Raw genomic sequence first — 15,579 nt, 5'->3', positions numbered from 1 at the left:
GGAAGGAGGAGTGGGAGAAGGAAGGAGAGGGGGAAGGAGTGAGTGGGAGAAGGAAGGAGAGGGGGAAGGAGGAGTGGGAGAAGGAAGGAGAGGGGGGAAGGAGTGAGTGGGAGAAGGAAGGAGAGGGGGAAGGAGTGAGTGGGAGAAGGAAGGTGTGAGGGGGAAGGAGTGAGTGGGAGAAGGAAGGAGAGGGGGAAGGAGTGAGTGGGAGAAGGAAGGAGTGAGTGGGAGAAGGAAGGAGTGAGGGGAGAAGGAAGGAGTGAGGGGAGAAGGAAGGAGTGAGTGGGAGAAGGAAGGAGTGAGTGGGAGAAGGAAGGAGAGGGGGAAGGAGGAGTGGGAGAAGGAAGGAGAGGGGGGAAGGAGAGAGTGGGAGAAGGAAGGAGAGAGTGGGAGAAGGAAGGAGTGAGTGGGAGAAGGAAGGAGAGGGGGAAGGAGTGAGTGGGAGAAGGAAGGAGAGGGGGAAGGAGTGAGTGGGAGAAGGAAGTAGGGGGAAGGAGTGAGTGGGAGAAGGAGTGAGTGGGGGAAGGAAGGAGAGGGGGGAAGGAGTGAGTGGGAGAAGGAAGGAGAGGGGGAAGGAGTGAGGGGAGAAGGAAGGAGAGGGGGAAGGAGTGAGTGGGAGAAGGAAGGAGAGGGGGAAGGAGTGAGTGGGAGAAGGAAGGAGAGGGGGGGAAGGAAGGAGTGAGTGGGAGAAGGAAGGAGGGGGAAGGAGTGAGGGGAGAAGGAAGGAGAGGGGGAAGGAAGGAGTGAGTGGGAGAAGGAAGGAGTGAGTGGGAGAAGGAAGGAGAGTGGGAAGGAAGGAGAGAGTGGGAAGGAAGGAGAGAGGGGGAAGGAAGGAGAGGGGGGGAAGGAAGGAGAGGGGAGAAGGAAGGAGAGGGGAAGGAGTGAGTGGGAGAAGGAAGGAGAGGGGGGGAAGGAGTGAGTGGGGGAAGGAGTGAGTGGAGAAGGAAGGAGAGGGGGAAGGAGGAGGGGAGAAGGAAGGAGAGAGTGGGAGAAGGAAGGAGTGGGAGAAGGAAGGAGAGAGTGGGAGAAGGAAGGAGAGAGTGAGAAGGAAGGAGAGGGGGAAGGAGTGAGTGGGGGAAGGAGTGAGTGGGGGAAGGAGTGAGTGGGGGAAGGAGTGAGTGGGGGGGAAGGAGTGAGGGGAGAAGGAAGGAGTGAGTGGGAAGGAAGGAGTGAGTGGGAAGGAAGGAGTGAGTGGGAAGGAAGGAGAGGGGGAAGGAAGGAGAGGGGGAAGGAGGGAGAGTGGGAGAAGGAAGGAGAGGGGAGAAGGAAGGAGAGGAGAGAAGGAAGGAGAGGGGGAAGGAGAGAGTGGGAGAAGGAAGGAGAGGGGGAAGGAGAGAGTGGGAGAAGGAAGGAGAGGGGGAAGGAGTGAGTGGGAGAAGGAAGGAGAGGGGGAAGGAGAGGGGGAAGGAGTGAGTGGGAGAAGGAAGGAGTGAGTGGGAAGGAAGGAGAGGGGGAAGGAAGGAGGGGGAGAAGGAAGGAGTGAGTGGGAGAAGGAAGGAGTGAGTGGGTTAAGGAAGGAGAGGGGGAAGGAGAGGGGGAAGGAGTGAGTGGGAGAAGGAAGGAATGAGTGGGAGAAGGAAGGAATGAGTGGGAGAAGGAAGGAGTGAGTGGAAGGAAGGAGAGTGGGAGAAGGAAGGAGAGGGGAGAAGGAAGGAGAGGGGGAAGGAGAGAGTGGGAGAAGGAAGGAGAGGGGGAAGGAGAGAGTGGGAGAAGGAAGGAGAGGGGGAAGGAAGGAGAGGGGGAAGGAGAGGGGGAAGGAGTGAGTGGGAGAAGGAAGGAATGAGTGGGAGAAGGAAGGAGTGAGTGGGAAGGAAGGAGAGGGGGAAGGAGGGAGAGTGGGAGAAGGAAGGAGAGGGGAGAAGGAAGGAGAGGGGAGAAGGAAGGAGAGGGGGAAGGAGAGAGTGGGAGAAGGAAGGAGAGGGGGAGGAGAGAGTGGGAGAAGGAAGGAGAGGGGGAAGGAGTGAGTGTGAGAAGGAAGGAGAGGGGGAAGGAGAGGGGGAAGGAGTGAGTGGGAAGGAAGGAGAGGGGGAAGGGAAGGAGAGGGGGAAGGAGAGAGTGGGAGAAGGAAGGAGAGGGGGAAGGAGTGAGTGGGTTAAGGAAGGAGAGGGGGAAGGAGAGGGGAAGGAGTGAGTGGGAGAAGGAAGGAATGAGTGGGAGAAGGAAGGAATGAGTGGGAGAAGGAAGGAGTGAGTGGAAGGAAGGAGAGTGGGAGAAGGAAGGAGAGGGGAGAAGGAAGGAGAGGGGGAAGGAGAGAGTGGGAGAAGGAAGGAGAGGGGGAAGGAGAGAGGGAGAAGGAAGGAGAGGGGGGAAGGAGTGAGTGGGAGAAGGAAGGAGAGGGGGGAAGGAGAGAGTGGGAGAAGGAAGGAGAGGGGGAAGGAGTGAGTGGGGAGAAGGAAGGAGAGGGGGAAGGAGTGAGTGGGAGAAGGAAGGAGTGAGTGGGAAGGAAGGAGAGGGGGAAGGAAGGAGAGGGGGAAGGAGAGAGTGGGAGAAGGAAGGAGAGGGGGAAGGAGTGAGTGGGGGAAGGAAGGAGAGGGGGGGGAAGGAGAGAGTGGGAGTAGGAGAGGGGGAAGGAGTGAGTGGGAGTAGGAGAGGGGGGAAGGAGTGAGTGGGAGAAGGAGTGAGTGGGAGAAGGAAGGAGAGGGGGAAGGAAGGAGTGAGTGGGAGAAGGAAGGAGAGAGTGGGAAGGAAGGAGAGAGGGAGAAGGAAGGAGAGGGGAAGGAGAGAGTGGGAGAAGGAAGGAGAGGGGGAAGGAGTGAGTGGGAGAAGGAAGGAGAGGGGGAAGGAGTGAGTGGGAGAAGGAAGGAGAGGGGGAAGGAGTGAGTGAGTGGGAGAAGGAAGGAGAGGGGGAAGGAGTGAGTGGGAGAAGGAAGGAGAGGGGGAAGGAGTGAGTGGGAGAAGGAAGGAGAGGGGGGAAGGAGATACGAGGGGGTTTTGTGTCCTGTTCCTTTGTTGTTATTGTTGTTCTACGCTGGGCGCTAATGGTGTGGTAACACTTAGACTGTCTGGTCACTATTTGCTCGCGGCGCCAGGGTCGAGGGGTTAAAAGCAAGCCTGCCCCCGTTTTTGAAAAGGAGAGTGATGGAGGGAGAGGGCTCGTCACGCTGTCAGAGCGTCTGACGGAGCGCAGAGAAAGTGCCGGCCCTTTTGGTTTCTCTGCCTCTTCTCCCACTCCTTTCTTTTTCTTCCTTTGACGCTCTCTCCCCTCGTAATCTTTCTCTTTCTTTTTTCTACACTCAGCCACCATCTCTCCTCCTCTCTGGCGCTGTGTGTGCTCATGTTAAGGGTTCTTGTCTGACCTTTGACTGCCTCCATGTATAGTAGAAGGGTGTTGGAGTTGGTGCTACAGAACACACTACCCCCCTGGGCCCCGTGTCAGCAGGAAGAGCCAGGGACAGAGAAGAATACAACGAGAGAGATGGAGAAGAGGGAAACAGACGACCTGCCAACCTGCACACTTTTTGCGTACCTTGCAGGCAATTTGAAGTCAAAGTACGCTGGTACGAAAAGCACCCCTAAAATACAAATATGGTGTAATTGCAGACTGCAATTTGGGGCGTTTCTTGATGTGCGTGCTCCTTGATATCAGGAAATCGGTCAGTTCCGGTGTTATGAGACAAATGGTTTTTCGACACAGATTTGTTTTCATAACAGGTTAGGATAACTAGCGTGACATGTTAGGATAGTTAACGTGGCCGGCATCAATGGGTGTAACTTGACATAAAGAAACGGCGATGTAAAAAAATAACGCCCCTAATTGCGCTAAGACTTTCCTTTCCAGGAAGTTATGTTAGACTGTTAGTCCTATGTTAATGAATCAATTCTTCATCTGTCATCTTGATATCGCTAGATGTCAACAGTAGGCTGCTAATGATGTGATTATAGTCAGTTCACCAACGGCAACAAGGCATGTTGAATGAATGGTAGTCTAGTAGTCAGACCGAACTTGATGGATGAGGTCAGGGATGAAGATCTGGAACTGGATCATATTGGCCTAGTTCAGTTATTTCATATTCTAAATAGCCTACAGTCAGCTGGACTACCGCAGTCAGCTGGACTACCGCAGTCAGCTGGACTACCGCAGTCAGCTGGACTACCGCAGTCAGCTGGACTACCGCAGTCAGCTGGACTACCGCAGTCAGCTGGACTACCACATTGCATCCAGTAATTACATTTTTCAAATGTTTTATTTTCTCCCCAAACAAAATGAAGCCAGTTTACATTTTCACTAGACTATCCACATAAAGACACCCATTAATGAGAGTAATCATTACCCCAAAATTTATCTATAAAATCTATAAAAAATTGCAAGTGTCAATGAAACCACCTCAATTTAGTAGGTTGTCCAATCAATAACGCATCTTTTTACCAACGGGTATAATAACATAATTGTGTAAATAATCCTAAAAGAAAACCAATGGTCCAAACTCCATATCACAATCCTTTCAAAAGTTATTGTGGTTTATACCCTTGTAGGATGGCTAGAATTAGGGTGATTTTAAATCAATGGAAAGAAAGTGGGGAACATTTTGGAAAATGTTATCACGTCATCTAGGCTGGATTCTGTGCGAGAATTAAGGCTACTGGCTACCTGACAGGCTCACTTTCCCGTCTTATCGAATCCGCAGGACATAAAAATATAGAAGTAAGATGGATATGGATTTTGAGACTTGACATTAGGTTACGAAATCCAACTTTTTTATGTCATGTTTCAGAAATACAGTGCCTTGCGAAAGTATTCGGCCCCCTTGAACTTTGCGACCTTTTGCCACATTTCAGGCTTCAAACATAAAGATATAAAACCATTTTTTTGTGAAGAATCAACAACAAGTGGGACACAATCATGAAGTGGAACGACATTTATTGGATATTTCAAACTTTTTTAACAAATCAAAAACTGAAAAATTGGGCGTGCAAAATTATTCAGCCCCTTTACTTTCAGTGCAGCAAACTCTCTCCAGAAGTTCAGTGAGGATCTCTGAATGATCCCATGTTGACCTAAATGACTAATGATGATAAATACAATCCACCTGTGTGTAATCAAGTCTCTGTATAAATGCACCTGCACTGTGATAGTCTCAGAGGTCCGTTAAAAGCGCAGAGAACATCATGAAGAACAAAAAAGTTTGAAATATCCAATAAATGTCGTTCCACTTCATGATTGTGTCCCACTTGTTGTTGATTCTTCACAAAAAAATAGTTTTATATCTTTATGTTTGAAGCCTGAAATGTGGCAAAAGGTCGCAAAGTTCAAGGGGGCCGAATACTTTCACAAGGCACTGTACCCCCTGAACATTTCAGAACATGAATAATCATATTTGTCTTGGTAAAATGTCTTTTATAACATAAGGAAGTGAAATTTCAGGACCAAAGTGCTAGGCAGAGTGGGTGGAAACCCTACACAAGACCTCTGTGTTGGCTACATTGTTTGATATAATTTAAGACTCTAGGTTTCAGGAAATGGCAGTTACATGTTTTTCAAAAATGCAAAATTTTCCAACTTCCTGAAAGGGAAGTTGACTGACCCCCTCCAGACCTCTCCCTACCCAACCTTAGGGTCTACATCAGCACCACCTTGTCAGAAACTCTTAGGGAGAGACCAATATTGTACATTTAAACACATTTCTAGTTAGCTCTGAAGCAAAACCAATTACCAAGTACCCATAACAGTCTACCATTCCTAGTGAGCCAGTCTTCTGCCAACATCATTTATTAGGCTAAAAAAGGTGCACTTGCCTTTGATTTGAGCAGTGTGGGTGTCGTGCCACCGTGCTGAAGTGGTACAATTCTCAATGTTGGAAAAAGTATCCAATTGTCATACTTGAGTAAAAGTAAAGCTATATCTTAATCAAGTGAAAGTCACCCAGTAAAATAGTACTTTAATGAAAATCTAAAAGTAAAGTAAGTTTCTAAATATACTTAAGTATAAATCATTTCAAACTGCTTATATTAAGAAAACCAGATAGCACAATATTTTTTGTTGTTGTTGACAGATAGCCAGGGGTGTACTCCAACACATAGACATAATTTACAAACAAAGCATTTGTGTTTAGTGAGTCCGCCAGATCAGAGGCAGGATGACCAGGGATGTTCTCTTGATAAGTGTGTGAATTGGACCATTTTCATGTCCTGCTAAGCATTCCAAATGTAACGAGTACTTTTGAGTGTCAGGGAAAATGTCTGGAGTAAAAAGTACATTATTTTCTTTAGGAATGTAGTGAATAAAAGTAAATGTTGTACTTTAAAGTATTTTTAGGTACTTTACACAACTGAAAATTCTTCATGGTTGGCAGGTTTTAGACAAGAAAAGGTGGACATATTGAAAATGAAAAGATAGCTAGATGGTCTGTGAAATCCCTTCACTACAGACTGAGAGAGAGCAGGACACAGACAGACATACAGAGTAGGGTGCTTGATATGTGTGTAGTGGGGAATCCTGGCACATGCCCCTGGCTCAGTCACCTGTGCCGGACCTACTCTGCTCTGGGCTCCATACGTCACGCCTCATTACCACACCACCTGACGTATGGTCGGTGTGCCCATTCAAACAGGGCTCTGTGTAACTTGTGTGTGTAACTTGGCTCGACCTCTCTCCAAAGCCATTAGCTGAAATCTGGCCTTTCCTCCCAGGCAGTTTTTGATCCCCATCTACCTTCTCTCTCTGACTCTGTTAGGGTATTAGAACTGGACTCAAATCATCACCCTCCTCTTTGTGCCACAAGCACCCTTTCTCTGTGTGTATGTTAGAGTTGCCTGGTTAATGTTGTTAACCCTGCTGTCTTCACCTCTGGTTGAGATGTTTGAGCATGTAACTATGTGTGAGACTGAGAGTATGTGACTGTGTGTATGTTTTTAGGCCTGGTAAGTGTTGAGAATACTGTTTCCTGTCCTTTCCACACTTTTTAAAGTGCTGAGTCGTCATGTCTGTGTTTTGACAGTGTGTTGTGTGTCTAAAACTGTGTTTTTTTTTGTGTGTGTGTATTTTTTATACAGGTGTTGGGTCTACCACTGTGGTGGCGTTCTCTGCCTTCCTGAATGGGCACTATCCACCAGCAGACCTGACTGGAGACGTGGCCGTATCTTACAGCTCTCCTACAGGTACACACACTGACAACCTCTTAAACACGTCGGAAACATATCACACTTCCCTCATCTCTCTCATGAATTGATGCTTTTAGGTTTCCCTGTCTGTGACTTATCTTACAGTAAGTCCATAGAAGTCCTGACTTCTGGCTGTAACAGCTCTGACATCTGGCTGTAACAGCTCTGACGTATGTCTGTAACGAGATGGACTGACAGTAACAGTGCTGACATCTGACTTGTCTGTAACGAGATGGACTGACAGTAACAGTGCTGACATCTGACTGTAACAGTACTGACATATGTCTGTAACGAGATGGACTGACAGTAACAGTGCTGATAGCTGGCTGTAACAGTGCTGACATCTGGCTGTAGCAGCTCTGTACCCTTTAAAACCACTGAATGGGTAACAGCGGACTGAGCTCAGCACTGTATCCATCGAAGCATCTGGTTCCAGGCAGTATGTATTTCTGGAAGACATTACTCTCCCCTCGAACCAACAAAACCCCTCTTTATTTCAATTAAAATGTCATGGGTTTTATTATTTCACTTGATTCAAAGCGGCTCACTAAAAAGCTGCATTTATACTATTGTTTCCCTTGGACTGTCTGTGTTGGCAGCGCCTTGTGGAAAGGTTCCCTGAAAGCACATTAAATGTGAAATGGCTTGGAAATATCGAGGCGTTTTTTTATTTTATTGTGATGCTAAAAATAGCGGGGGTGGAAAGAGAGGAGCCTGGAGTTTTTCACAGGGCCTTCCAGCGACGGCTGCCCTGTGTTTTGATCAGTAAGACATTACTTAGATCACAGTAACAGAGAGAAGAGATGTACTGACAGCAGGGGTAGGAGGGATGGCTACACACACACCTGTGGATATATGACTGTTTAGTGGACTATATTTCTTTCTGTGTGTGTGTGGATGTGTTAGCCCAGTGGCTAGGTGTTAGACAGAGCAGTGTTAATCTCCATTAGCACTCTCCTCCACTCCTCTCCTCTGAATGCCTGGCTGGAATGGGAGGAATGCAGCCGTCTATACTGGGGGCTTTCTCTCCTGCCGCTGCAGCCAGAGGCAACGATTACAACTCAAAAATTCTCTGTTACTGTCTACTCTCCTTTTCCTAGAGCCCATCAAATGGATTTGCAGTAGTGCTCTCTCACTGTCCACAAATGAATGTAGTAGGGCCATGTTGGGGGCCATCCACTGTCTCAATCAATTAGTTGACATTCATTTTTAATCACACCAGCCTCTACGTGTTTTGTGTTTGTTTGTGTGCATATCTGTCCATATCCCCTCTATCTGTATATTTGTCTTGTGTTCTGCTCCATTTGACCTGTGCTAAATCTCTGCCCCGCTCTCCTCTCCTTTCCTCGGCAGCCAATGTGGCTACACCCAGAGAGAAGGGGAGAGAGGTGGCTGCCTTTCATCAGCGCTAACAAAGCGTGAAATACACAAGCACAGCACCGGGGGCAAGCTGCAGTTTAATAGTCAATCTGGCCCTCATTGACTGTGCTGCTAGACTGCTAGAGGAATCAGTGGCACATGATTCAGTGTAGAGCTCATTCCTCAGTCATTGAAACACATTCAGCACCACCTTGAGTCCTCCAGCATTTAATTAACTTCACTCACTGTCAAACGAATTACTGTGTAGTTGATTGTGTGTCATTGATTATGTCAATAACAGAGGTTTAGCAGATTTTTTTTTTTTTAAAGAATGTGCACTTTTTTTCTCTCTCAATTGAATCATTATAGAATGAATCCGTCCACAGCTGACTGATGTGTTTTGCAGACTAGAACCATTTTGTTTCCTGAATTGATGTTAAACTGAGTGTGCTTGGCTGGTTGTCGGTTATTCTTGGCCGTCTGTAGCTACAGTAGTTGATGTCTCTGTTTTTAGACTGTCTGTATTCTGTCAGTCTGGTACTTAAGCCTAGAAGGTCTGTTCTGTTATTCTGTCTGTCTCATTGTCTATTGTTAGTCTCAAGCCTGCTGTCTGTGTCTAAGGTAGAGCCTTTGTCTTCTGAGCACACATTTAATAAAAGAGACCGACAGTGACTGTGATGACTTATGTGCGGATGGGGTGCATCAAGATTTGTTGGCATCATCATTCAGCAATCAACAGGAGTTTACTTTCACCTGTTCAGTTCTTCATTTGGTGCAGATAATGAAGACGCGAGGAGAGGACTCCACTTTCCAGAGAGATGAGAACAGGGAGACGAGAGAGGTGGAACGGAGTGGAGGAGGGAGAGACTAAAGCAGGGGATGAAGTAGTGAGGGAGGGATGAAGGGGGGTAGGGCTGTGTGTAAAGTGAATGAGTGGGCTCCAGTGTTTACGTACCCTAGGCCAGGGCCCTTTAAAGTGACTGTGTTGTGTTTGTGTTTCCCCTGCTTTGCTGCTGGCCCATATGAAAGAGCTCAACCCTGCAGGTAAGTAGACTGGGCACTGCTCTGGGAAGCACAGGAAGAGCCCACAGCCCACTGTTTATGTTCCCCCGTAACTCGATATAGCTAGAGAGAGAGAGACACACACACACACACACACACACACACACAGTTTCACATACACACTTTTGGTTACACGAACTGTACACATGGGCACACCACGTACACATGCAGACACTTATGCACTTGTATCTACTAGCTCCCACACACATACACAGACTACATATTACGGCTAAATAGTTGGGTGTCTAGTTCTGAGTAGCGTTTGTTTATTTCTGTCTGTCTGTGCCTCTGTCTGTTCATTATGTGCTGTGATACAGTAGATGTCCTCCCTTTGATCAGTGACACACACACACACAGATGTTTCATCGCATCGATGACATCATTACAGCTGCACAATCAACAGGATCCCTTACGGTCGCCCTGGGGTCAAATAAACAGAGTGGTCAGAGAGACTTGACACACTCAATGAGATATCATGCAGTATGACTAGTGCTGGTGTAATCAGACTGCTGAGGTTCCAGACTACTTCCATTATCCATTGAGAGAGGATGATTGACAGCACATGTTGCTGTGTGTTGACAAGACATGTTGCTGGGTGTGCTTAAAAGCAAAGATTTTAGGGACAATAATATTACATACAAGATATTCATATTCAACTTTGGAGAAAAGTAGCCCACTCTCATAACTACTACAGAAACCCTCATAGGCCTCATATCTACCAGTGACCCCATAGTGAGGTCAGGTGTGTCGACCATGAGTTGGCAACAGAGGGCAACAATGACAGCTCAGGTGAGACAATACACACACACATGGCCCATGAAAGTAAATCACAGTGGCGAGTGAGGGTCGTAACTCTGCCGTGGCTGCCTGAGAATACACAGGGGGTGTCTGGGATACGGTGTGTGAAGAGGTGGGACCAGTTTAGATTTACAGGCAGGACGTCCCCCTCTTCCTAAACACACACACTGTTTGTCTTTAGAGAGTGCCGACTAGTCAATGGCGGCTGGGAACCTGAAAGGGGAAAAATGTTTCCCCTAGTCCTTTCTGGTCTCAGTCTTCTCTCTTACTATCATTCCTTCCTCCTCACTCCTTTCTTTTCTCCCTCCAGCTTTTTCCTTCATCCTCAGTCAGTCCCCTCTACCCCCCCCCTCATTCTTTCAACCACACCCCTCATTGATGGCAGGATATTTATTTTAGCTGATCCTGCAGCAATTGGGATTAGTTGCCCATTGAAAACATTTGAAGATCCTTTTAACCATCAATATTCTAGTAGTTTAAAGGCCAACAGTGTGTCTGTGGTCAAACGTCCTCTCGATTCGACACCTTCAATTACCTCAATATGAGTTTTCACAGTGAAGATGCTTTTAAAAAGCCACGTCTACAGGTTACTCTACAGAAAAACACAATGACAAAAAAAGAGAGCGAAAGAGGAAGAAAAGGGGGGGAAAAGAGGAAACGAGGGAAGGATAACTGAAGAGAGGGACGTAGAGAGAACACTGTGTCTGTACTCTGGGTCCCAAAGGTTGTGATTTTGCTCCATTATATTACTGTTTGTTGCTACATGAGCCGGGGCGATGTAAAGCCCCTACAGTACACAGCTTAGGTTACCTGGCCAGACATAACAGGGAAGGATTATACTCGCACTGGCTAGCGATGGGCCTGGCCCACTACTGGAAAAGACCCTGCGCTTTCTCTTCTCTACACTTCTTTCTTTCTCGCCCTCTCAGCTCTCTTCCTCGAGAGCGAGCGACTCTTGCACTGTTTTCGCTATATTGCACTATGCCTCGTCTTGAATGCTTTTTCTCTCTTTCATTCCCTTTCCGTCTTTCTATTAATCGCTCTCTCTTGCTCTCTTTATCACCTTTCCCTATTTCTCTTTTCTCTCTTGTGAAAGGATGGAAAAGGGAATTTCCCCCCGAGCAGTCTCTCGCTCTCTCTTTTATTCCAGCCAGGGTTCTGGCCAGCTCAGCATCGTCAGCCAACTCTGGAAGAGTTATTGTTGGCCACCTCGGCCTGTAATGCTCCCCAGTGCTGTTTTAGGAGTTCCCTTAACTAGAGATCCTCCAAAAACATCCACAACTCGCTTATTTGAGATGTTTGTGAGTCTCACTCACAGATTTTTTAATTGTATTTATTTAACCTTTCAATGAGCCCTTCCTGGTTAAATAAGATTTGAAATCTCTTTTTCAAGAGCGTCCTGGCCAAGATAGGCAGCACCAAGTCATTACACAATTACAGTAAGACAACATGAAAAACTACAAGTAATCTAGAAAAAAACAGAATTCACAAGAGTATAACAAAATCTTAAAACAGCAAATTAAAAACATTGACAGGTCAGGGAATCAGTCTCAAAATCCTTCATCGGTGATTTAAAAACACCAATCGGGACAAGTTCTTCCAGTTTAAAAGTATTTTGTAAGGCGTTCCAAGACGATGGCGCAGAGTACATAATTCAGTTCGGACATTTGGAACAGTTAGCAGGATAAAGTCCTGCGAACGAAGAGAGTACCCACCATGTTTCTGAACAATAAAAATGCCAAAATAAAATGGTAGTAAACCCCAAAATGGCTTTGTAAATAAAAGTATGCCAGTGACTGAGCCTATGAGTGACTAGAGAAGGCCAGCCAACCCTGGTTTACAAAGTGCAGTGGTGCGTCAGGGTTTTGCAGTTTAAAATAAATCTCAATGTGCCATGGTAAAGGCTGTCAATTGATCTCAAACACTGAGCGGAAGCATTCACATATAAAATATCCCCATAGTCTAGTAAAGGCATGAATGTAGCTGATACTAGCCTCCTGGCTTCAAAAGAAAAACAAGCCTTATTCCTAAAATAAAAATTTTGGATTACATTTTTTTTGTAAGTTGTTGAAAATGCAATTTAAAAGAGAGGCCATTGTCAATTAAAATTCCAAGATATTTATGAGGTTACAGTCTCAATCTCATTGCCCTGACAGGTAGTAATAGGTGAAAGGTTCAGAGATCTATTTCTTGATTTAGAAAACACCATTAGTTTAGTTTTGTCAGTGTTGAGGAGAAGCTTCAATTGACACAAGGTATGTTGAACAGTATAAAAAGCAGTTTGCAAGTTCTGGAATGCCTTTGTGAGAGACAAGGAACAACAATACATAACAGTATCATCAGCATAAAAGTGAAGTTGCGCATTTTGCAAATTTAGTCTAAATTACTTATATAAATAGTGAATAAGAGGGGACCAAGAACAGAGCCCTGGGGCACACCATTACAGACAGACAATTTTAACAGACATAAGCCCGTCAAATTGAGTGCTATCAGACAGATAGTTAGCAAACTATGCAACTGCATGCTCCGAAAGACCTACACTCAACAATCTCTGCCTCAGTATAGCATGATCAACTGTATCAAAAGCCTTCAGAGAGATCAATAAAAAGTGAGACATAGTGCTGTTTTTTGTCAAGGGCTTCAGTGATATCATTGAAATCCTTCATGGCTGCTGTAATTGTGCCATGCTTCTTCCTGAAGCCCGATTGGTACATTGATAAAATAGGGTTAGTCTCAAGTATTTTCACCAGGGGTGACAGCTTTGAGATTAGCCCATTTTTTATTTTTTTATTCTTTATTTAACCAGGTAGGCTAGTTGAGAACAAGTTCTCATTTACAACTGCGACCTGGCCAAGATAAAGTAAAGCAGTGTGACACGAACAACAACACAGAGTTACACATGGAATAAACATACATACAGTCAATAATACAATAGAAAAAGTCTATATACAGTGTGTGCAAATGAGGTAGGATAAGGGAGGTAAGGCAATGAATAGACCATAGTGGGGAAATAATTACAATATAGCAATTAAACACTGGAGTGATAGATGTGTGCAAGTAGAGATACTGGGGTGTAAAGGAGCAAAGTAAATCAAATAAATAGCCCATCCCCATACTGTGATTTACAGATGGGCTATGTACAGGTACAGTTATCTGTGAGCTGCTCTGACAGCTGGTGCTTAAAGTGAGTGAGGGAGATATGAGTCTCCAGCTTCAGTGATTTTTGCAGTTTGTTCCAATCATTGGCAGCAGAGAACTGGAAGGAAAGGCGGCCGACAGAGGAATTGGCTTTGGGGGTGACCAGTGAAATATACCTGCTGCAGCGTGTGCTACGGGTGGGTGCTGTTATGGTGTCCAGTGAGCTGAGATAAGGCGGGGCTTTACCTAGCAAAGACTTATAGATGACCTGGAGCCAGTGGGTTTGGCGGCGACGTATGAAGCGGGGACCAGCCAACGAGAGCATACAGGTCACAGTGGTGGGTAGTATATGGGGCTTTGGTGATGAAATGGATGGCACTGTGATAGACTGCATCCAATTTGCTGAGTAGAGTGTTGGAGGCTATTTTGTAAATGACATTGCCGAATACAAGAATCGGTAGGATAGTCAGTTTTAATGAGGGTATGTTTGGCAGCATGAGTGAAGGATGCTTTGTTGTGAAATAGGATGCCGATTCTAGATTTAATTTTGGATTGGAGATGCTTAATGTGAGTCTGGAAGGAGAGTTTACAGTCTAACCAGACACCTAGGTATTTGTAATGGTCGGTGATCTGTTTGTTAACTTGGCTTTTAAAGACCTTAGAAAGGCAGGGTAGTATAGATACAGGTCTGTATCAGTTTGGTTCTATGACCGCGGCAGCCTTCCAATCTTTGGGGATCTCAGACGATACGAAAGAGAGGTTGAATAGGCTAGTAATAGGGGTTGCAACATTTTTGGCTGATCATTTTAGAAAGAGAGGGTCCAGATTGTCTAGCCCGGCTGATTTCTTTTTTGCAGCTCTTTCAGAATATCAGCTATCTGGATTTGGGTGAAGGAGAAATGGGGAGGCTTGGGCAAGTTTCTGTGGGGGGTACAGGGTTGTTGACCGGGGTAGGGGTAGCCAGGTAGAAAGCATGGCCAGCCGTAGAAAAATTGTTGAAATTCTCAATTATCGCCGATTTTATCGGTGGTGACTGTTTCCTAGCATCAGTGCAGTGGGCAGCTGGGAGGAGGTGCTCTTATTCTCCATGGACTTTACAGTTTCCCAGAGCTTTTTGGAGTTTGTGCTGCAGGATGCAAATGTATTTTTGAAAAAGCTAGCCGTTGCTTTCCTAACTGCCTGTGTATATTGGTTCCTAACTTCTCTGAAAAGTTGCATATCGCGGGGGCTATTCGATGCTAATGTAGTACACCACAGGATGTTTTTGTGCTGGTCAAGTGCAGTCAGATCTGGAGTGAACCAAGGGCTAGATCTGTTCCTGGATTTTAAAAAAAATTGAACGGTGCATGCTTATTTAAGATGGTGAGGAAAGCACTTTTAAACTTCTTATGGCTTAGATCCCTCTAACTGGATCGATATGACAACAGCCAGTGAAAGTGCAGGGCGCCAAATTCAAAACAGAAATCTCATAATTAAAATTCCTCAAACATAGAAGTACACCATTTTAAAGATAAACTTGTTAATCCCACCACAGTGTCCGATTTCAAAAAGGCTTCACCTCGAAAGCACACCAAACGATTGTTAGGTCTGCACCTAGTCACAGAAAAACACAGCCATTTTTTTCAGCCAAAGAGAGGAGTCACAAAAAGCAGAAATAGAGATAAAATGAATCACTAACCTTTGATGACCTTCATCAGATGACACTCATAGGACTTTATGTTACACAATACATGTATGTTTTGTTCGATAAAGTTTATATTTATATCCAAAAATCTCAGTTTATCATTGGCGCGTTACATTCAGTAATGTTTTGCTTCTAAAACATCCGGTGATTTTGCAGAGAGCCACATCAATTTACAGAAATACTCATAATAAACATTAATAAAAGATACAAGTGTTATGCATGGAACTTTAGATAAACTTCTCCTTAATGCAACCACTGTGTCAGATTTCAAAAAAGCTTTACCGAAAAAGCACACCATGCAATAATCTGAGTGCAGCGCTCAGACAACAAAACAAACCATACAGAAATAGCATTATAGTCAGAAATAGCATTATAAATATTCACTTACCTTTTGATCTTCATCAGAATGCACTCCCATGAATCGCAGTTCCACAATAAAT

At 45.5% G+C, this 15,579-nt stretch overlaps 1 protein-coding gene across 3 annotated transcripts in view; it reads left to right on the top strand.

Annotated features, from left to right (window-relative positions):
- The window catches only part of bbs9 (Bardet-Biedl syndrome 9), a 217,361-nt gene that overhangs the window by 49,287 nt on the left and 152,495 nt on the right, over positions 1-15,579 (top strand). For 2 of the 3 annotated variants that reach the window (XM_042311211.1, XM_042311215.1), the window contains 2 exons: positions 6,991-7,095; positions 9,487-9,501. In XM_042311211.1, the coding sequence (XP_042167145.1) occupies positions 6,991-7,095; positions 9,487-9,501 (120 nt within the window). The remainder of the gene's footprint in view (positions 1-6,990; positions 7,096-9,486; positions 9,502-15,579) is intronic. The other variant, XM_042311216.1, reaches the window with a different exon arrangement.

Source organism: Oncorhynchus tshawytscha, linkage group LG03 (assembly GCF_018296145.1).
Source record: "Oncorhynchus tshawytscha isolate Ot180627B linkage group LG03, Otsh_v2.0, whole genome shotgun sequence".
NCBI lineage: Eukaryota > Metazoa > Chordata > Actinopteri > Salmoniformes > Salmonidae > Oncorhynchus > Oncorhynchus tshawytscha.
Note: the sequence above shows the minus strand (reverse complement) of the source record. Positions and strands in the feature narration are given on the sequence as shown.